The sequence below is a fragment of the Erinaceus europaeus genome, chromosome 15, assembly GCF_950295315.1.
Source record: "Erinaceus europaeus chromosome 15, mEriEur2.1, whole genome shotgun sequence".
NCBI classification, from domain to species: domain Eukaryota; kingdom Metazoa; phylum Chordata; class Mammalia; order Eulipotyphla; family Erinaceidae; genus Erinaceus; species Erinaceus europaeus.
The window spans coordinates 95,049,841-95,071,919 of NC_080176.1; the positions used below are offsets into that span (position 1 = coordinate 95,049,841).

The 22,079-nt window shown below is 67.0% G+C and overlaps 1 protein-coding gene across 2 annotated transcripts in view; it reads right to left on the reverse strand.

The window, feature by feature from the left end:
- NFATC1 (nuclear factor of activated T cells 1) overlaps positions 1-21,243 on the reverse strand; it is a 35,804-nt gene extending 14,561 nt beyond the window's left edge. Inside the window, exons 1-8 of one of the 2 annotated variants that reach the window (XM_060174067.1) lie at positions 21,060-21,243; positions 19,638-19,868; positions 17,096-17,209; positions 13,316-14,342; positions 9,861-10,020; positions 6,506-6,708; positions 6,208-6,380; positions 3,379-3,519 (exon numbers count right to left, since the gene is read on the reverse strand). In XM_060174067.1, the coding sequence (XP_060030050.1) occupies positions 3,379-3,519; positions 6,208-6,380; positions 6,506-6,708; positions 9,861-10,020; positions 13,316-14,342; positions 17,096-17,209; positions 19,638-19,868; positions 21,060-21,078 (2,068 nt within the window). In that variant the 5' untranslated portion in view covers positions 21,079-21,243. The remainder of the gene's footprint in view (positions 1-3,378; positions 3,520-6,207; positions 6,381-6,505; positions 6,709-9,860; positions 10,021-13,315; positions 14,343-17,095; positions 17,210-19,637; positions 19,869-21,059) is intronic. The other variant, XM_060174066.1, reaches the window with a different exon arrangement.
- Between the last annotated feature and the right edge of the window lie 836 nt (positions 21,244-22,079).

Consider the following 22,079-nt stretch of genomic DNA (forward strand, 5'->3'; position numbering starts at 1 on the left):
GGGCCTGCAGCCTGTCCAGCCAGCTTCCATGGCTGAATGTACATGCCCCCAGCGCCTGTCCACCCTCCCAGGGTGTGTACAGAGGCTCCCAGGCCGGGGACCCCACCATACAAGACCCCCACTGGGGCCCAGGCCTACCAGGCCCCCGCTCTCCCCCAGGTGCTGGCCCACCAGGAAGGAGGCCACTTCCCACTGGGGGCTGCAGTTCTAGAACCTTCCCCGCTGGGGGCCCAAGGGTGGGTGTGGGCTGGCCAAGGGGTCCTAGTCCTCAACCAACACACCCGCTCACCCCGCACCCACCCCGGGACTCTCCCACAGTGGGTGCTGGGTCTGAGGCATCACCCCGAGACACAGGCAGGGACAAAGTGAAGGGGAGGGGGTGGGGCAGGACCCTCCCCAGTACCCAGCAGTCACTGCAGACCCAGCACCCAGAGGGTAGTGTGGACCCGGCACCAAGAGGCTGCCCCACCTCCCCCAGGACCACCTGTATCCCACCCGCTAGAAAGCTAAGTGACACGGGGAGACTGCCCAGTGTGCACCCCAGGGTGTGGTGAGGCTCCCCGGGTCTCCAGGGTACCCCACCCACAGCAGCAACCCAAGAAATCAGGCCACAAGGACAGCAGAGCCTGGCCTCTGGGGGCGGGGGGGACAAGGAGGGCGACCCAGCTTGAAGTCCCCAGGTGCCGGCCTGCATCCCACTCTGAGTAGGCACAGGTGCTCATCTGCTGGGACCAGGGCCAGCCTGGACAGCACTGCCTGAACCCCACCCCTGGGAGCCAGACCAGGGGCAGCCCCCCCCAGCAGCAGACCAGGGGCAGCCCCCCCCAGCAGCAGGCCAGGAGCAGCCCCCCCCCAGCAGCAGGCCAGGGGCAGCCCTCCCCAGCAGCAGGCCAGGAGCAGCCCCCCCCCAGCAGACCAGAGCTGCTGTAGCCTGTCCTGCTGTGGGGGCTGAATGGGCCTTTGTGTCTTATCTCTACTGGCAGCCATGTAGGAAACAGGCCTCAGCCTGGGATTCCCTGCTGCTGAGTCACAGGCTTCCCCGGCTGGGGGGGTGGGGGGAGGAAGGGAGGGGCCTGGACTGCACCCCACACCCCGCGCCCAGGCCCCCCTGCACGTGGTGAGGTGGGGGCACTGAACCGCAGGAGCCGCCTGCACGGAGGGCAGTGGCCCAGCAGCCCTGACTGGATGGGGTCCAGCCTGAGGCCTGAGGAGTTCCGGTGCACGGGGACCCGAGGGCAGGGGGCTGGGGGGCATGGGGACCTCCCTACACCGCAGTGCCAAGGAGAGAGGGGCCATGGGGACAAGCCAAGAGGGACGCTGGGCTAAGGGCTGGGACGTGAGGACGGCCGGGTGGGCCCGTCGAAGGTCCAGTGGGTGGACGGCTTCCTGCAGACTATGGTAGCAGGGACTAAAGTGGACTTGTGCACCAGGCAGCTGGCAGGTGTCTGAGAGTCACACACACCTGTTCACACATGTGCTCACACACCTGTTCACAGAACCTGCTCACACGTGCTCACACAGGCCTACTCACACAACCTGCTCATACATATGCTCACATAACCTACTCACACATGTGCTCACACACACCTGCTCACACAACCTGCTCATACATGTGCTCATACACACCTGCTCACACACCTGCTCACACATGTGCTCACACACATGCTCACACATGTGCTCACACAGGCCTGCACACATGTGCTCACACACCTGCTCACACATATACTCACACACACCTGCTCACACATGTGCTCACACATACCTGCTCACACATGTGCTCACACACCTGCTCACACACACCAGCTCAGACACACCTGCTCACACATGTGCTCACACACGCCTGCTCACACACCTGCTCACACATGTGCGCACACATGCCTGCTCATACACCTGCTCACACATGTGCTCACACATGCCTGATCATACACCTGCTCACACATGCCTGCTCACACAACCTACCCACATATGTGCTCACACAACCTACTCTCACATGTGCTCACACACTGCTGCTCTCACATGTGCTCACACCTGCTCACACATGTGCTCACACATGCCTGCTCATACACCTGCTCTCACATGTGCTCACACATGCCTACTCTCACGTGCTCTCACACACCTGCTCACATGTGCTCACACATGCCTGCTCTCACATGTGCTCACACTCCTGCTCCCACATGTGCTCCCACACACCTGCTCTCACATGCGCTCACACACACCTGCTATCACATGTGCTCACACATGCCTGCTCTCACATGTGCTCTCACACACCTGCTCACATGTGCTCACACACCTGCTCTCACATGTGCTCATACACACCTGCTCTCACATGTGCTCACACACCCCTGTTCTCACATGTGCTCACACACACCTGCTCTCACATGTGCTCACACACTCCTGCCCACATATGTGCTCACACACACCTGATCTCACATGTGCTCACACACTCCTGCCCACATATGTGCTCTCACATGTGCTCACACACGCCTGCTCTCACGTGCTCATGCTGACACTGCTCCTGCACTGCCAGACAGATTGGCCTCCTGCGCCATGGGCAGTGGCCCCGCAGAGGCAGTGCAGGGGCAGGTGTCCGCCCATCTCTCTCTCTCACACACACGCTCACACACGTGTGCATGGAGCTGAATGCCCTCTGATTGCCCCTCCTCCGCAGCTGTGCCAGAGCCGCCTGCCTTGTCCCACGCTGGGTTGATGTCCCATGTCGCCATTGTGAGCCTGATTGTGCCCCGCCCGGCTCCCCTAGACTCCCGGCTCTCCTGATTGGGCACTTGTGTGGCCACGCTCCCCGCTGTCAGGGCCAGCCTCCGGGTCCCTGCTCGCGTGGGAACCACTGGCTGCTCCCTCAAGGGGAGATTCCAGGCGGGGACAACGGAGAGCCGGATTCCAGCCCCGCCTGTCGCCTACGGCCCTGCCTGCCGCCCCTGCCCAGCAGCCAGTCCCAGTTGCCTGCAGCTCCTGCACAGAAGCTTCCAGAGTGTGGAGGACCCAAGCTCTCATGCCTCAGACCCCAGACCCCTGACCTAACCCCAGGCTCCACACCTCAGACCCCCCGGCCCCCACACCTCAGACCCCCAGGCCTCAGACCTCAGACCCCAGACCCTCACACCTCGGCCCTCCCAGCACTTCCTGAGGCCCCCATGTCCAGCCTGGAGGCACAGGCACCCAGCCACGCAGCAGGCATCCTGCAATACGTGCAGACAGGCACTCGCACCTGGACACCCACACAGAGGGACCCAAGCCCATGTCCAGACCCAGATCAGACCATCCACACTCGCTGCTGTGTCCAGTCCTGGTCTCTGGGCCCTGGGTCCCTGCCTTCCACTCGCCCCCCTGCAGCCGCCCGCCTGCCAGCTGCCGGGCTACCTGGTGCCTTCTCCACAAAGATGACCTTGGAGTCAGGCAGGAAGTTGTGGCCGGACAGCACCATCTTCCTCCCGCCCAGCACAGGGCCGCTGGCCGCACTCTGCTTCTCCACGAGGGGCAGCTCCTGTGCTGACCTCTGGGCTGCAGGGAACAATGCGTGTGAGGATGCCTGGCCCTGCCCTCCACGCCACCCTCCTGGCAATGCCCCTTCCGCCTGCCCTGCTGGCTCTGCCGCCTTGGCCTGGGGACAGCAGGTGACAGGTGGCAAGAGCCCGGGCATGTCTGTGCCTCTTGCTCTGAGGAGAGACTGGTCACACATCCCCAATGCCCCAGGGAGTACCCTGCTGACCACAGAGAGCTGTGACCACAAGGGACTCTGACCACAGGGACTCTGACCACAGGGAGTCTGACCAGGGGGGACTCTGACCACAGGGACTCTGACCACGGGGGACTCTGATCACGGGGACTCTGACCACAAGGACTCTGACCAGGGGGACTCTGACCACAGGGGACTCTGACCACGGGGACTCTGACCACGGGGGACTCTGACCAGGGGGGACTCTGACCACGAAGGACTCTGACCACGGGGACTCTGACCACGGGGACTCTGACCAGGGGGACTCTGACCAGGGGGACTCTGACCAGGGGGACTCTGACCAGGGGGGACTCTGACCAGGGGGGACTCTGACCAGGGGGACTCTGACCAGGGGTGACTCTGACCAGGGAGGACTCTGACCAGGGGGGACTCTGACCAGGGGGACTCTGACCAGGGGGGACTCTGACCAGGGGGACTCTGACCAGGGGGACTCTGACCATGGGGGACTCTGACCACGGGGACTCTGACCAGGGGGACTCTGACCACGGGGGACTCTGACCAGGGGGGACTCTGACCAGGGGGGACTCTGACCACGGGGGACTCTGACCACGGGGACTCTGACCAGGGGGACTCTGACCAGGGGACTCTGACCAGGGGGACTCTGACCAGGGGGGACTCTGACCAGGGGGACTCTGACCAGGGGGGACTCTGACCAGGGGACTCTGACCAGGGGGACTCTGACCACGGGGACTCTGACCAGGGGGACTCTGACCACAGGGGACTCTGACCAGGGGGAGTCTGACCAGGGGGACTCTGACCACGGGGACTCTGACCATGGGGACTCTGACCACGGGGACTCTGACCAGGGGGACTCTGACCACGGGGACTCTGACCACGGGGACTCTGACCACGGGGGACTCTGACCAGGGAGGACTCTGACCAGGGGGACTCTGACCAGGGGGGACTCTGACCAGGGGGGACTCTGACCAGGGGGACTCTGACCATGGGGGACTCTGACCACGGGGACTCTGACCAGGGGGACTCTGACCACAGGGACTCTGACCACAGGGACTCTGACCACAGGGAGTCTGACCAGGGGGGACTCTGACCACAGGGACTCTGACCACGGGGGACTCTGATCACGGGGACTCTGACCACAAGGACTCTGACCAGGGGGACTCTGACCACAGGGGACTCTGACCAGGGGGACTCTGACCACGGGGACTCTGACCACGGGGACTCTGACCACAGGGAACTCTGACCAGGAGGGACTCTGACCAGGGAGGACTCTGACCAGGGGGACTCTGACAACGGGGACTCTGACCAGGGGGGACTCTGACCAGGGGGACTCTGACCATGGGGGACTCTGACCACGGGGACTCTGACCAGGGGGACTCTGACCACAGGGACTCTGACCACAGGGAGTCTGACCAGGGGGGACTCTGACCACAGGGACTCTGACCACGGGGGACTCTGATCACGGGGACTCTGACCACAAGGACTCTGACCAGGGGGACTCTGACCACAGGGGACTCTGACCAGGGGGACTCTGACCACGGGGACTCTGACCACGGGGACTCTGACCACAGGGAACTCTGACCAGGGAGACTCCGACCACGGGGACTCTGACCAGGGGGACTCCGACCACGGGGACTCTGACCAGGGGGACTCTGACCAGGGGGACTCTGACAACGGGGGACTCTGACCAGGGGGGACTCTGACCACGGGGACTCCTACCATGGGGACTCTTGACTACGGGAACTCTGACCATGGGGACTCTGACCAGGGGGACTCTGACCAGGGGGACTCTGACCAGGGGGACTCTGACCATGGGGACTCTGACCAGGGGGATCTGACCACAGGGGACTCTGACCAGGGGGACTCTGACCACGGGGACTCTGACTACGGGGACTCTTGACCACATGGACTCTGACCAGGGGGGACTCTGACCACGGGGACTCTGACCAGGGGGACTCTGACTACGGGGACTCTTGACCACAGGGACTCTGACCAGGGGGGCTCTGACCATGGGGACTCTGACTACGGGGACTCTTGACCACAGGGACTCTGACCTGGGGGACTCTGACCACGGGGACTCTGACCACGGGGGACTCTGACCACGGGGACTCTGACCAGGGGGGACTCTGACCAGGGGGACTCTGACCACAGGGGACTCTGACTATGGGTACTCTGACCACAGGGGACTCTGACCACGGGGGACTATGACCATGTGGGGGGACTCTGACCATGGGGACTCTGACCACAGGGGACTCTGACCATGGGGACTCTGACCACAGGGGACTCTGACCATGGGGACTCTGACCACAGGGGACTCTGACCATGGGGGACTCTGACCACGGGGGGACTCTGACCACGGGGACTCTGCCCACAGGGGACTCTGACCATGGGGACTCTGACCACAGCGACTCTGGCTGTGGCACCAGCTGCCCGTCTGTGGGGTTGGGGCTGGGGGCTGTCCGGCACACGCAGGAGGACCCTGGGGGAGGACTCACAGCACTCGATGGGGTTGGAGGCCACTTGTAGGGACAGCGTGCGGCCACCAGGCTGGGGCACGTGCACACGGAAGACCAGCCGCACACGCGTGTTCTTCCTGCCGATGTCCGTCTCCCCCTTGCGCAGTTCGATGTCTGAGTTCCGCAGCTTCAGGATCCCTGCACAGTCGATGCTGCCAGGGCACCCAGTGAGCAGCACCCTCCCTGCTCAGTCCACGCAGCCGGGCACCCAGCACCCTCCCCGCTCAGTCCACGCAGCCGGGCCCCCAGCACCCCGAGGCCGCCCGGCCCCACTTACACGGCGCGCATGTGGTTCTGGGGCAGCAGAGGGATCTCCAGCACCTTGGTGTGGGCCAGCACGGCTTCCTGGCTGCTGGTGGCCACTGTCTTGCCTGTGATGCGGTGCACCTGGTAGAAGGCGTGCGGCCGCAGGAGCCGGTCGTCAGCCGTCCCGATGAACAGCTGCAGAGTCAGGGGCTCACTGGACACGTAGCCATGCAGCTGGGGGGAGAGGGGGCTCAGTGGGGCTCACCAGACACACAGCTGTGCAGCTGGGAGGAGAGGGGGCTCCGGGGTGGGGGCATTGGATAGAGGGCTTTGGGGCTCAGCTGGGAGCCTTGTGCTGTGACCCTGCCCCAGTGCAGACTGCGCCTCAGTTTGGGGTGCAGTCTAAGAGAGAGGTGCCCAGCTCTGTGGGATGTGATGCACACTGGGCAGGCTGACCCCCAGGTCTGTGGGTGTACAGAGTAAGCAAGCTCCCTGCAAGCCCCCCGAGCCAGCAGGAGGTACAAGGCTGGCACTGGCCAAATGGGAGAAGCTAGTCCCTGGAGGATACGTCTGGAATCTAGAGAGACCCCTCCACCAGCTTCCGGGGAGCAAGACTCACAGGACAGCAGAGGCCTCAGAGGAGCCTGGCCCTGTGGGAACTTCTCCAAGTGTATGCGTACCCTGGGTGTGTGGGCTCCCATGTACCCTCAGGGCTGACGGGGTGGTGGCCAGCTCGCCCAGCTCAGACACCCACCGGAGGCCCTCAGGGCAGGCCAGGGGTGGCTCAGACAAGGGACGCCCCCCCCCCGCCTCTGTGACAGGGTCTGGGGACTGGCCAGCTGGCAGGGCCATGCCCAGCCTGGTGTCCACAGGATGGGGCCCGGGCTCTGACCTCACCTGCAGGGACAGGCCACCCAGCCCAGCCCCACAGGAGCCAGGATCCTCAGGGAGGTGCTCAGATGGGCCACTGGGTGAGCCCCCAGCCCATGGGGCCAGTGACAGCTGCTTTTGCAGTGGGACAGACAGACAGACAGGCAAATGGGTGCTGCTGGAGGCAGGGACCCCGGGGTGGCTTCTGCTGTGGTGACCCGAGCCAGAGACCTCGGTGGCTCCCTCCCCACCTGGGAGTCCCAGTGTCCCTTCCTGTGACCCCCACCCAGAACTCTCTGTGGCCTGGGAAGATGCCCACCCGGCAGGAGTGGGGGCCATGGCCGAGCCCCCCTTCAGGCAGAGGGCGGCAGACAAGGGTCCGTGTTTTCTCATTCCTTTCGCTTGGCACCCCGTCTGCTGTCCCCCCCACCCCCACACTGAGCTGGAAGGCTGGGTGCAAGCGGGACCCAGATCCTGAAAGAGTCCCAAGACACTGCTCTGCCCCAAGGAACATTCCAGAAAAGCGCTGAGGAGTGCCGAGGACGGGGTGTCATTAAGACGCTCATTAGGCTTGAGCCCGGGCTTCTGAGGCTCTGCAGTCTGTGCCACGGGGGGACTCCGGCCCTGAGCACACGGTGGGTGTGGGGAGCAGAGCGGGACCCACATCAGGGCGGGAGGGAGGGAGGGGGCGGGGCCCAGGTTCCAACTGCCCGTGTCCACCATGGGGCAGCTGTCCCCATAGGCTGGACTGTGAGTGACCGGTGCCCAGCCCAGTGGCCGCAGGGGAGCCAACAGGGAGCAGAGGTCCCCCGGCTGCCCTGCCCCATCCCTCGGGTCCCACCCAGCTGGTCAGTGGCAGGCCCAGGAGGCCACAGTCAGCTCCCTTTCGGACCTGCATTATTCAGGGGACCAGATGCTATCACCCGCTGGTGGCTCTGGCCCTGGGTAAGTGGAGCTGGCCCTGACCCGGGTCAGGGGTCACTCTGCCCACAGCCAGACTCAGCTACAGATTGGGGGAAGGGCTCCCGCAGGGCAAAGGACCCCCCCTCCCCAGGCTCCCAGCCAGCAGAGGACAGGGGCAGAGGGGCCGGACCATTCCCCAGGGACAGAACCATCACAGGGCCTCGCCCTGCCCTGCCCTCTGCCAGGGTCACCCACACCCAGGCTGGGGGTGTCGAGAGGTGGGGGCTCCAAGGCCCAAGCAGAGCAGCCTACCCCACCTGTCTGGGTGCTGGGGGATGGGTGCCCTGGCAGCAGCACAACCCATACAGCTCTGCTTGGTGGCCTCTGGCCAGAGGGACAGCCCCTGCCCCTGCCCCGCCCCCACAGGCATCCATTGCCAACAGGACTCTTGTCCACACAGTGGCCTCGGACCCCAGCCAGGGCTACTCCAGGCAGGGGCACAGCCCTCTGTCCGCACCTGGCAGCTTTGGGGTGCCTCCCCTGGGGGGCTGTCCCGGCTGGGGACTCTCGCTCCCCCGAGACAGCCAAGTGCTCAGCCCACACTCTGTGGGGACGAGACTGCAGGCCGTTGGGCCTGCCCTCCAGGGAGACCCCACATGGGCCCCGCAGGCAGCCCCTCTCCTTCCCCAGCCTGGGCCCCACCCTCTGACAGTGCCACCTCCCCGCACGGCCCACTCACTCCTCCCAGAGCCCCGCCCAGGGTCTGAAGGCTCCGAGCTGGTCTACCCATCTGCCCCTGCCCACATGACTCTGCCCCCGAGACAGAGAATGAAGGTCTGTCTATCCAGCCATTGAGGGTGCAAGGGCATGAGTCTGTCTGTCCCTCCAACCCTCACATGGACAGGAGGCCATATGAGGAGTCTGGGGATGGGGGGAAGGGGGTACAGGCCCAGAGTGGCCCCTTGCTGGCCTTCAGATCCCCAGGCCCTGGACTATTCCCAAACCCCCTAAACCTCACGCCCATCCCTAGACCCCCAGACCCCATACACATCACCGACCCCTAGGTCCATCCCCAGACTCCATACCCATCCCCAGAACCCTAGGAGCATCCCCAGATGCCCATGCCCTATGCCCATCCAAGACCCCTAGGCCCATCTCCAGACCCCCAGACCTCATGCCCATCCCCAGACCCCTAGCCCAATCCCCAAACCCCATGCCCATCCCCAGACCCCTAGGCCCAATCCCCAAACCCCATGCCCATCTCCAGACCCCCAGACCTCATGCCCATCCCCAGACCCCTAGCCCAATCCCCAAACCCCATGCCCATCCCCAGACCCCTAGGCCAATCCCCAAACCCCATGCCCATCTCCAGACCCCCAGACCTCATGCCCATCCCCAGACCCCTAGGCTCCTCACACCCCATGCTCATCCCAGACCCCTAGGCCCTTCAGGCCCCCAGACCCCACACCCATCCCCAGACCCCATGCCCCTCCCCAGCCTCCAGGACCCCAAACCCTGGGAGCCACTCTTTGTCACCCACCCCCCACCCCTTGGAGTAGCTTTGTCTTCTGGTGCCCTGGCCACCACGCAGGGTGAGGGTGGGTGGTGCCTACCTGCACGCTGGGGTGTCCGCCGCCTGCAGCCTTCACGGCGCCCCGGCTGCCCTCCGTCTCGTAGTGGGCGCGGTGGTGGGACTTGGGCTGCACCTCCATCCTCAGCTCATAGGGGCCTGAGCGGGCGGGTAGCTGCCAGTCCAGGGCGGGCAGGGTAGGGCTGAGGGGGTGGGGGAGTGAGCTGGGGGTGGCCCATCCCCACGCAGGGGTCTAGGTTGGCCAGCTTCCAGGGGAGTCCCTGGAGCCTGTGGGCCATCACACCCCCCCCAACAGCCTGCAGGGCCTCCCTGGGGAGGAAGGTTCCAGAACCTTCTGAAGGCCCTGAGACCCTGGAGCTGAGGCAGCCTGGACCCCTCAGTGCTGGGTGACAGCCATGGGGTCCGGGGACATGCCACAGGAGCTCCGAGTCCACAGCCTTAGATTCATGGGTTCCCAGGCCCCTCCATCCACCTGCATGGGGACCCCCAGCTCAGCTCGTGCCAGGAGCAAGTGTGCACACGCATGAGGCGTGTGCTCTGTGGGTTCAACATGGCACGTGCATGTTGCCACGTACGTGTTGCCACGTGCATGCAAGCATGTGCTGTGCTCGTGGGTGTGAGCTGTGCTCACGGGTGAGCCTGGTACACACGTGGTGTGCACACATGTCCTCTGCAAAGCCACGACAGCTGGGTCCAGGAGGGCCGGGCAGCAAAAGCCCCCAGACCGCCCCTCCTCAGAGAAGAAGGCATCCACGGCAGGGTACTCTGGGCAAGGGGGACTGCTGGGGCCCAAGGAGGGGCTACAGGGCCAAACTGACCGCCGGGGAGGCTCATGGCCCTCGGTGAAGAGGGACAGACACAGCGAGGGCGGAGCCCACAGGGCCTCCTGCTAGTGGGCCTGCGCAGCAACCCCGTGGCCCTTGGGTGCTGTGTGAGGAAGTGTACACTGTCCCCACAGGCGCCCCCATGCTGGCCGCTGGGCTCCCAGGGGGCAGCCTGGACTGAGCAAGGCCCCTACCAGGAAACACCCACTTTAGCACCAGCACCTGGAGCGGGCTCCCCATTCTGGTCTGGTGGCAGCAGGGAGCCTGTCACGGTGCCCCACTGAGGACCCGCTGCCCCAGAGCCGGGGCACAGCCCAGCTACTAGACCCAGGACATGCACACCCTCGGGCCCCGAGGCCAGGCCCCATCCCCACCCCGCCCGGTCCCCCGGCCCATTCCCTGGCCCTAGCAGCACTGGACACCTGAGCCGGGCTCTGTGCTCCCCCTGCTTCCTCTCATGTGAAAATAAACCTTAAAAGTAAAACAGAAAGCCAAGGCAGGGAGCTGGCCCAGCTGAGAAAGCCTCGCCCCCCCCCCCAGAGCCCCCAAGGCTCTGATCAGCCTCTCCACCTCCCAGGTGCCCAGCTCTGAGTGGGCAGGTGGGGCAGCACATTGCTCCACTTCTGGACCCTGGGCCTGGTTCCGCTCTCTCTCCACAGTGAGTGTGAGCACACCTTTGAACGGCACCCAAGGCCAGGGGTGCCACAGGGCCTGGGGGCGGTGGCAAGGGGCCAGGGACGCAGCTATAATTTCCTTAAGGCAGACTGGCATGCACGCTCGAGCCAAAAGCCCCTTTCTCACTTACAAGAGGGTCCAGGAGCCCTCCCGGCCCTCGCCTTCCTCTCTGTCCATTTCTAGACTCACAGCACCACTGGGGGATCAGGGAGAGTGGACAGACCCCGCCGGTGACCGTGACCTGGTGAGCTCCACCAGGCACTGGGCCCCAATGGGGTGGTGAGGACAGGAGCAAGGGACAAGCATCACTTCTGCTGGGGCGGAAGCCGCCAGGACCCTGCGCTCAGGGGAAGCACCTTGCGGAAGGCAAGGCAGGAAGCCGGGCTGCGGCAGACCCAGCTGTGGCCTGGGGGACAGAGGAGGGGCCCCACTCTGACCCGGCAGGCCGGAGGTGACACCCGCACTGTGCCTGGGGGTGACACAGGGCGGTGGAGCGGCCCCAGCTTCTGTCCCAGCAGCCCAGCATGAGGGGGTGGCCCTGCTGGGAGGCAGTTTGGTGACAGTCCCAGCCCACAGGAGCAGTGTGGATGTGGACACGCAGACAGAGTCTCGGGCAGGGGATGGTCCCAGCCTGCCTTACACAGCAGCAGCTGGTGCACAGATCCTCTGCTGGGGCGGCTGAGTGCCTGGAGCTGCAGGAGCAGGAGCCGCGTCCCCGAGTCCCTGTCCCCGAGGGCCGCTGTTCTGCTGCTGCGGGGGGGCCCTGGAGACTCTGTGCCTGGCACAGCAGTTAGCTGGGATTAAGGGGGAGGCAGCTGAGGTGGAGCACAGGGACAGGGGCACAGGGATAGGGGCACAGGGATAGGGGCACAGGGACAGTGAACAGGGGACACAGACGGGGCACAGGGACAGCGAACAGGGGCACAGGGACAGGGGCACAGGGACAACGAACAGGGGACACAGACGGGGCACAGGGACAGGGGCGCTGGGACAGCGAACAGGGGACATAGACAGGGGCACAGGGACAGTGAACAGGGGACACAGACAGGGGCACAGGGACAGGGGCGCTGGGACAGCGAACAGGGGACACAGACAGGGGCGCTGGGACAGCGAACAGGGGACACAGACAGGGGCACAGGGACAGTGAACAGGGGACACAGACGGGGCACAGGGACAGGGGCACAAGGACAGGGGCACAGGGACAGTGAACAGGGGACACAGACGGGGCACAGGGACAGGGGCGCTGGGACAGTGAACAGGGGACACAGACGGGGACACAGACAGGGGCACAGGGACAGGCGCACAGGAACAGTGAACAGGGGACACAGATAGGGGCACAGGGACGGGGTGCTGGGACAGTGAACAGGGGACACAGATGGGGACACAGACAGGGGCACAGTGACAGGGGCACAGGGACAGTGAACAGGGGACACAGACGGGGCACTGGGACAGGGGCACAGGGACAGTGAACAGGGGACACAGACGGGGGACAGGGGCACAGGGACAGGGTTGGGATAGTGAATGGGGGCACAGGGATGGCACATAGTGACGGGGGCACAGGGACAGGGGTGCGGGGACAGCAGGCAGGGTGTGGGTGGTGTCCTTGTAGCTAACCCCCAGAGGCCTAGCTGTACCCAAGGGAACCAGACCTGGACTCCCACCTTTGACCAGGCCCTGACCTTGACCCTGGGGCTCACTGAGATCTTGACTCTTGACCCCAGGCCCTGAACTTAGACCCTAACCCCTAACTCCAGACCCTGACCTTGACCTTGACACTAAGCCTAGACCCTAATCCCCAGCCCTTGACCTGGCCCCTGATCTTGACCCTAGAGCTCACCCAGATCAGACCCCTGACCCTGATCCCAGCCACGACCCTAATCCTTGGCCTTGACTCTAGACCCGGACCCAGTCTCCCAACCTTGACCCTGACCCCCGGCCTGGCCCTGCGCCTGGCCTCTCGCCCCTGAGAGCCACTCACCTGAAGGCCACGGGGGAGCGGGGCCGAGCCCAGGTGTAGGGCGGCTGGGGCACGGCCAGGAATTGGTCACAGAAGGTGGGCTTGCGTGGGGGGCCATCCCCAGAGAAGCCAGTGGCTGGAGGGCCCGGCGCACCCAGGTCCTCACAGGCGGGCTCCAGCTTGAGCGCCAGGCTTGGGGTGGGCGGCTCGGCAGTGCGACGGGCCTTGGGGGGCAGGCCGTCACCCAGGTCCAGGCCGTCCGTGCTCAATGCATTGATGGCGGCCACGATGGCTGAGCTGGGGAAGTGGCCGGCGCCCAGCCAGGAATCCTCTGTCACGCTGAGCCTCGGGGAGCCTGCAGGGGACGCGCCGGGAGAGGGCTGCGGGGAGCCGGTCGGAGCCAGGCGGCGCTTGTGGCCAGAGGGAGAGCAGGGCCGTGAGGGGCGCTCGGCTAGCCAGCCGTCTTCGCCCAGGCCGGGCCTTGGGGAGGCTGCGGGCGAGGGCCTTGGGGATCCCAGCAGGCTGCCCAGGCCACGAGGAAAGGCGTCATCTGGCTCGGCGGCCCTGGGGGACACGCAGGGGGACTGCCAGGGGGACGTCTGCGGGGACACATAGCTGTAGGAGCAGCCGGACTCGAAAGACGAGGCCTCGGAGTGGCCGCTGCGTGAGGACAGGCTGCTGGCTGGGCTCAGGCCACTGGGGTCGCGGTAGGCGTCCAGGGGGGGCAGGCCCAGGGTGGCCGTGTTGGAGGGGCGCCGGGCTCCGGGCAGTGCGTCCAGCTCGGTGTCCGGGAAGAACTGGCTGTGTGGGTGGAGGCCCAGGTAGGGCGTGATCTCGATGCGGGGACTCTCCAGAGCCGGGGGGGCCCCGTTGGGCCGCCCACCACCCGCCAGGAAGTAGCCCGGGGCAGCGTCCACCACAGCCCCGTAGCCCCCTGGCGGGCCCCCCAGGCCGACTGTTTGCAGCTCATGGCACCCTGAGACCGTGGGGGGTGCTGTGGGCAGAGGCAGCGCCGGGCCCAGACTGGAGGACGGGTAGGTGTAGTGCTCTGCGGGAGAAAGCAGGGGTGAGTTAGGGGGAAGTGGGGAAGCAGGGAGGGGCGAGAGCAGGTGGAGAGAGGCTGAGGGCAGAGGGGCGAGGGTCGGAGAGCTGAGGGGGTGAGGAGAGGAGGGCTGCAAGGGTGAGGGGTGCAGGGCTGAGGGGGTGGGGGGGAGGGGCTGAGGGGGAGGAGGAGGGGTGAGAGCCGAGGGCAGCAGGCAGGCGTGCGTGAGGGCTGTGTGACATACTGAGAGAGAGATGGGGTCCCACAGAGGGGAGGGGAGTGCACAGGCGGGCTTGGGTCAGAAACTCAGGCAGTGGACACGCCAGAAGGCCCACGGCCCTGGAGTCGCTGTGACACTCGGCCCCGGCCCCACCCTCCGGGTGGCTCCTTGGCCCAGGCCCCTGTGGGAAGCTGTTTCCCCGGGGTAGGGGTCCCCGCAGCACCTCAGCTCCAGCACCCTGTACCACGGCCACCCTGCAGAGCAGTTCTCAGCAGGGACACCCACAGCGCAGCACCCTGAGCTCGGAGCTCACAGCTGTGGGACGGCACTGCGGGCCTGGAGGACAGGGGGTCGGTCGGGTGAAGGAACAGCAAGATTAACGGATGGCTGGACAGATGGACGGATGGACAGATGTTTGCGAAGGGAGTGTGATGGCAGGGTGGGTGCAGTTGGTGTGGGTGTCACTGCTGATCACCCTGAGAGAGGCTGGGAAGCCCGGGGTGGGTGCTGGGTTTAGAAGGGAACCGGACACCCAAAGTGCTGAGGGCCCGTCGAGGCTCTCGGGATGGCCATGGGCTCCCGCACCCATCCTCCCGCGAGGCACCAGCTGCCCCACCCCAGGGTGCCCCCAGCTCTCGGGGCAACACCGAGGCCCCGGCCGGCCATGGCCACAGGGCAGCACCGGGCTGGGGGAAGCAGGAGCCTTTAACACCCAAATAAAGGGGAACTGGCAACAGAACGTCAACGCCTGGCCCACCTCAGGAACTGTCACGTGACGCTTGGGACAGGTCACTTTCCCAGAAACCACCAGCCTCCGGTCTCACAGGAGCCCCACACCCTGAGGCTGAGCGGGCCGCAGCCGCCCCACACACTGCCTGGGACTGGGACGGACGCAGGGCACCTGGGAGGACCCCAGAGTCCTTGGCTTACAGTCTGCCTACAGGCCTGCCCCTGCCCGGAAAGCTGCCCTGGGGGTGTGTGTGGGGAGCACGGAGGTTCCCCCTGCAGGCTGCCTGCACCCCCCACCCCTCCCCCAGCCCTGAGTGGACTGGATGGCTCCAGGAGACAGAGGATCAGGGCTGTCTGCTCTGCGGTGGGCTCCTGAGGAGAGCCCTGAGCTCTCTGATGGGGAGGGGCCCCCAGATCAGAGCTGTGGAGTGGGGGGCACAGGGGAGGAGGGACGGGCGCACCGAGAGCAGGGCTCCAGGGGCACCCAGCACCCAGCACCCGGCTGAGCGGCACCGAGAGCCATATGACATAACAACACTCTGTCTTCTGGGACACGGTGAGGCTGTTAGGCCTCACCTTCGGGGGAGCCCCAGGCCTGCTGGTGGGGGCGGCGGGGAGGGGATGGTTGCAGGGTAGGGACAGTGGTGCAGGGAGGGTATGGGATAAGGGTGGGACCAGGCCTCTAGCCCCTCAGACCTCGCACCTGGCTGTCCACACTTCCCTTGGGGCCTCTGCGGGACAAGCCACCCACATGCCTGGTCTCACGGGTGACCCACAGGCCTGGCCCCCTCAGCCACTGAGAGAGGCCCGGTCAGCAGGCTCCTCCAGTGACCTCCTCCTGCCACAGCACGGAGTCCTCTCAGCACAGGGAGTGGACGCCACCCCGCTCTGACTATGCCGGGCACGGGTCTGGAGGAGCGCCTGTGCCCAGCCCTGAAGTGCTACACGTCCCTCTCGTCCCTCTCCACTCACCGTGTGGTGCTGGTTGGTCTTCACCCTGCTGGGTGAAGCTAGCGGGGTGTGAGCAGGGGGTTGGCGGGCAGGGGACACGGTGCTCAGCCGGCACCTGGCTGACCTCTCCTGGGCAGGGGGCCCAGGCTGTGTGTGGCTTGGGGGGCCCTGCCCTACGAGCGCCCCTCCACCCCCCGGCTGGGGGCGCTGAGAAGGAGCCCTGAGGGCCTGAGGAGCCGGGCCTCAGCATCTGGGGTGGGGGCCAGCGGAGGCCCCTTGGACAGGCTGCTTGCCTGCTGGGGTGCGGGGTTCTGGGCCTGGCCGGGAAGCACGGGGTGGAAACTATGACGGGCTCTGGGGGGCAGTGTTCATGGCTGACCACTGGGGAGAAGAGAAGCCCAGCGGGCGGCCACTTTAAGTGCCCTGGGGGCACCCCGCCCTCTGGCTGAGCTGGCCATCTGTCCTGGCCTGGGGGGCGGGGTGCATGCAGGCTCCCTGCTGGGGGCACCCCGCCCCCGCCCCCCCCCCACCGCCTGAAACCCGACCCGGACAGCGGGTGCTGCACAGCAGGGGGAGGGGCCTGTGGGCAGCGGGGACAGCGGGCGGTTGGCCTGCACCCCCTGTGCCCCACATCCCCAGTCCTGCAGCCCTGCCCCTTGTGCCCCTGCATCCTCGTGCCTCTCCTGCGGCCCTTCTCTCCTGACTCCAGACCCTGCGTCCGGTACCCTTCACGCCCCAGACCCCCTGCACCCCCGTGCCCCGCACCCCAGCGTCTCTGCACCCCGCTCCCCCGGCACCCTGCTTCCCCTAACCCACCCCCAGCACCCTGCGCCCTGCACCCTCTCTCCTGGGGACCCACCTGTGGTGGCGCCCGGGCCGCTCTGGTTAAACTCAAAGAGGAACTCGAAGTCGAACTCTGGGTCCTCCTCCAACCGCGTCATGGCGGCCCGGGTCCGAGGCGGGTCCCGGGCACCTGTGGGGCCGCCCTGCCGCCCGGTAACGTGACCGCCCCCTCTTACCCCCCCTCCCGTTTCCGGGTCGACACAAACAAGCCACCATGCTTCCGAGTTTTAAATAAACTCTCATTGCTGCTCCGGGCGGGGACACAGTGACTCTGGGACAGGGGACAGAGGAATGTGGAGACAGACGGACACGGGAACCATGGAGCGGGGTAGGGGACAGGGAACAGGAGAACGGGACAGAGAAATGGGGACGGGGTACAGGGCACAAGGGATGCAGGCTGGGGGCAGGAAGGCATGGGGATAGGGGACACAGGACAGGGGACATGAGTATGGAGACAGGGCACAAGGGATGCAGGCTGGGGGCAGGAAGGCATGGGGATAGGGGACACAGGACAGGAGGACATGGGGTGGAGTCAGCTCCAGAGACTGGACAGTGGCAGTGGGGGTGGCTTGAGGACTCCTCACCAGCGTAGCCCACTGGGTGCCCGGCCTTTCGAGAGGGGGTACACTGTTTTGGATGCACAGCCATGAACACACCGCTCCTGGGAGCTGAGCGCTGGTACCCATGGCGTCCCCAGGAGGTGGGAGTGCAGGAGGCACCAGCCCGCCCCAAGCTGGGTCCCCTAGTCGGCAGATCCGGGCCCCACAGCCACACCTCGTCCCCTAGTCTGCAGCCCCCACAACCTCAGTCTCCAACCCACCCAGGACCCCTAGTCAGCAGTCCCAGCTCTAGCCCCTGTCCTATAGTCTGCAGCCAAGGCCACCCCAGCATCCAGTACCCCGTCTCCAGCACCCCAACCTCCAGCACCCCAACCTCCAGTCCCCCAGTCTCCAGCCCCCCAGCCTCTCCCATCTCCTAGTCCGTAGCACCAGACACACCCAACCTCCCCCCACAGCCCCTAGTCTGCAGCCCCAAGTGCCCAGGTCCCTAGTCCACAGTACCAGCACCCCCAGACTCCAGCCCCACAGCCCCTAGTCTGCAGCCCCAGCCCCACAAAACCCTCCAGGCCCCCAGGTAGTCTAGTCCATAGCACTAGCACCAGCACCCCCAGACTCCAGCTCCCAAGGCCCTAGTCTGCAGCCCCAGGCCCCTAGTCTAAGCACCCCCAGCCCCCCAGGTCCCTTAGTCCACAGTCCCAGCACCCCCAGCCCCCCAAGTCCCCTAGTCCACAGTCCCAGCAACCCCAGCCCCAGCCCCCCAGATCCCCTAGTCCACAGTAACAGCACCCCAGCCCTCCAGGTTCCCTAGTCCACAGTCGCAGCACCCCCAGCCCCAGCCCTCCAGGTCCCCTAGTCCACAGTCCCAGCACCCCCAGCCCCAGCCCTCCAGGTCCCCTAGTCCACAGTCCCAGCAACCCAGCCCCAGCCCTCCAGGTCCCCTAGTCCACAATCCCAGCACCCCTAGCCCTACAGGTCCCCTAGTCCACAGTCCCAGCATCCCAGCCCCAGCCCCCCAAGTCCCCTAGTCCACAGTCCCAGCACCCCAGCCCCAGCCCTCCAGGTCCCCTAGTCCAAGTCCCAGCACCCCAGCCCCCCAGGTCTCCTAGTCCACAGTCCCAGCACCCCCAGCCCTCCAGGTCCCCTAGTCCACAGTCCCAGCACCCCAGCCCCAGCCCTCCAGGTCCCCTAGTCCACAGTCCCAGCACCCCCAGCCCCCCAGGTCCCCTAGTCCACAGTCCCAGCACCCCAGCCCCCCAGGTCTCCTAGTCCACAGTCCCAGCACCCCAGCCCCAGCCCTCCAGGTCCCCTAGTCCACAGTCCCAGCACCTCAGCCCCCCAGGTCTCCTAGTCCACAGTCCCAGCACCCCAGCCCCCCAGGTCTCCTAGTCCACAGTCCCAGCACCCCAGCCCCAGCCCTCCAGGTCCCCTAGTCCAGAGTCCCAGCACCCCCAGCCCTCCAGGTCCCCTAGTCCACAGTACCAGCACCCCCAGCCCTCCAGGTCCCCTAGTCCACAGTCCCAGCACCCCAGCCCCAGCCCTCCAGGTCCCCTAGTCCACAGTCCCAGCACCCCCAGCCCCCCAGGTCCCCTAGTCCACAGTCCCAGCACCCCAGCCCCAGCCCCCCCAGGTCTCCTAGTCCGCAGCACCAGCCCTGGCCCCAGCTGAGCCCAACAGCCAGGAAAGGACAGGAGCAGCTTCCTGGGGCGATGTAAGGTGGGGGTGTGAAGACAGCACCCCAAGGTGCTAGCAGCAGCCCCCCCAGCCTTGGGCCGCTCAGCTGGAACCCCGGCTTCCTGTCACCCCTGTATGCTTCACTCCTTCCCAGCACAGAGCAGCCCCTTCGTTTTCTGCCAGCTGGGGGGGTGCTGGGGGGCCTCTGAGTGCTGCTGGGCGCCTCCACACTGTGTGTGTGTGCGTGTAGGGTGGCGAGGCCAGGCCCAGACCTGCGCCCTGAAGCCCTGTTTGGAGCGCGCCCTGCGCCCCCCCATGCCCGCTCACCGCATCCCCAGGAGCTGAGGACGGTCCCAGACCACACCCGGGCTCCAGGCTCCTCTGGGCAGGCGGCTGGGGTGTTTGGCTTGGCGGGCGCGGCCCAGTCTGGGGGGGACGGCGCCGGGCCTGCTCCCTGGACGGCGGCACTGGCGGGAACAGGCTGGCTTTGTCTGCAGACACCTGGCGGGGGCGCCATGGCCCTGCTCCCCCAGGACAGGGGCAGGACCTCTGGAGTTTCTAGAGGAGAGTGAACAGGACACCCCCGGGGTGGTGGGGACCCTAAAGGACGCCCCCACCTAGCCAGAGGCCCCACAGGACGCCCCCTCCCAGACAGGGGAGCCCACAGAACGCCCGCCCAGCCTGGACAGGGGCCCCACAGGATGCACCCCCTTCTAAACAGGGGACCCCGCAGAATGCCCCCACCAGGACAGGGGGGCCCTACAGGACACCCCCTTCTGGACAGGGGACCCCACAGAATGCCTCTCCCAGCCTGGACAGGAGCCCCACAGGACGCCCCTCCCCGCTCCTGGCCAGGAGACCCCCACAAAACGCCCATTCCAGCCAGGACAGGTACAACAGGACGCCCCCACCCCCACCTGAACAAGGAGTCCTGCAGAACGCCCCCCAGCCTCGGTAGGCCTCCCCACCTGGACAGAGAGCCCCACAGGGCGCCCCCCCACCTGGGCAGGAGACCCACAGGATGCACCCCCCCGGCCCCCTCCCCCTGAATTCGAGGAGACACTGGCCGGGTGCTCACCCCACCCAGACCCCCCCCCCCCCCGTGCACCTGGTGCCTCCAACAGGGACCCCCAGGCCCACCCCCGCTCTGTCGGAGGCCAGGCAAAGCAGCGGGGGTGCCACCCCCTTCACAGCGGGACGTGGGGACAGTGGGGTCTTGGGGACCAACAGTCCACAGCCAGAGCCCACGCTGCCTCCCTCCCTGCAGCTGGCGGGGAGGGGTGTCTGGCCAGTGGGTGTCCACCAGGGGTGGTGGGGCGGTGGTCCCTCAGGGCGGAGAAACACAGCTGCTGTCTGTACAGCAGATACCACGCAGAGCCGGGGGGCTCTCTACACGCGGGCCAGACAGCAAGTGACCACCGCGGTCCCCTCACGGCGACGTAGGGAGCGGGCGCTGAGGGGTCCTGGGGCGCAGCGCCCGACCTCGCCGAGGACCCGCCCGCCCCTTGCCCACGGGGTCAGCCCGCTGCCGGCCCCGCTCACCGCCTACGACCCGCCGCCCGCCCCTGCGGCTCCCTTTCCGCTGCCCCTGCTCAGCCCCCTGCCTGACCCACGACCCGGCCCGCTGTCCCACTGCTGCCCGCTGCCCATGTGCCCGAGCGCCAGGGACCCGCGGGCCACACGCGGTCGGTGGCGGCTGCAGGGCGCGGAACCCTCCGCCCGCCGGCCCGCACTCCCGGGCGCGCGTACCTTCCTCCGCCGACTTCATGGTGGCGGGCGGGGCGCCCCAAACTTTCCGCAGGCCCCGGAGAGAGGAAACTCGGGGGGCGGGAGAGCTGCGCCCCGAGCCTGGGGGCGGGGGGCGGGCGCGGGCGCGGGCGCGGGGTTGCCACCGGTCCCGCCTGTCCCGCCTGGTCCCCGCCTGGTCCCCGCCGAGTCCCCTCGGCTCTGACGCAGCGGCCGCCGCCTTTTAAAGCCGGGAAACACCTCCCCCCGCCCCCGCCCCGCCCGCCCCGCCTGACGTCACCGCCCCGCCCGCCCGCCGCCCATGGGTGTCGGGGGTCCCCGGGCGGGGGGAAGGGGCCGCGGGGGCGGGGGCGGGGCGGGGGTCCCCGGCCGGGGGGCGGGGCCGCGTCCCCCGGGCGCAGGGGGTCCCAGGCTCGGGGTGGGGGCGGAGCGCGGGCGGCGGTCCCGGGATCCCGGGTGGCGGGGGCGCGGCCGGAGCGCGGCTTCCCCGGTTGGGAAACTCCAGGCCGCGTCCACGTCGCCTGTTGCCGGCCGGGCAGGGCGCCCCACTCCGCTGCCCGCGGGCTGCCGTGTCGGGGGTCCTCCTGCCCCGCGGGCTGCCCTGTCGGGGGCTCCTCTGTCCGTTGGGGCTCCCCTGTCTGGGGGAGCACACACCTCACCTCCAGCTGGAAAACAAAGCCCGGCGGGTACCCCCGCCCCCGCCCCCGTCCCCGTCCCCGCTGCGGGACCCTAGGGCCGGGGTCAGGGCACCCAGCGCCCACGGCTGCTGGCCCGCGTGGGTGGGGGCTCCTCTGGGATGCCCAGACGCAGGGGGCCGGAGACAAGATGTGCAGTGGGGGGGTGGTGGCGGGGGCGGGGATGCCCAGGTTGGGGGGCTCCATGAGTCCGGCTCGGGTGTCCCTCGAGGGTATGGGGGCGTGTGGGGTGGGCGCGGTGCCACGGCTGTGCCTGGGGTTTTCACCTTCCCCGCCCGGCTTTCCAGCGGGGCTGCGGTGGGGGGGGGGGTAGCCACCCCGGGCTGGG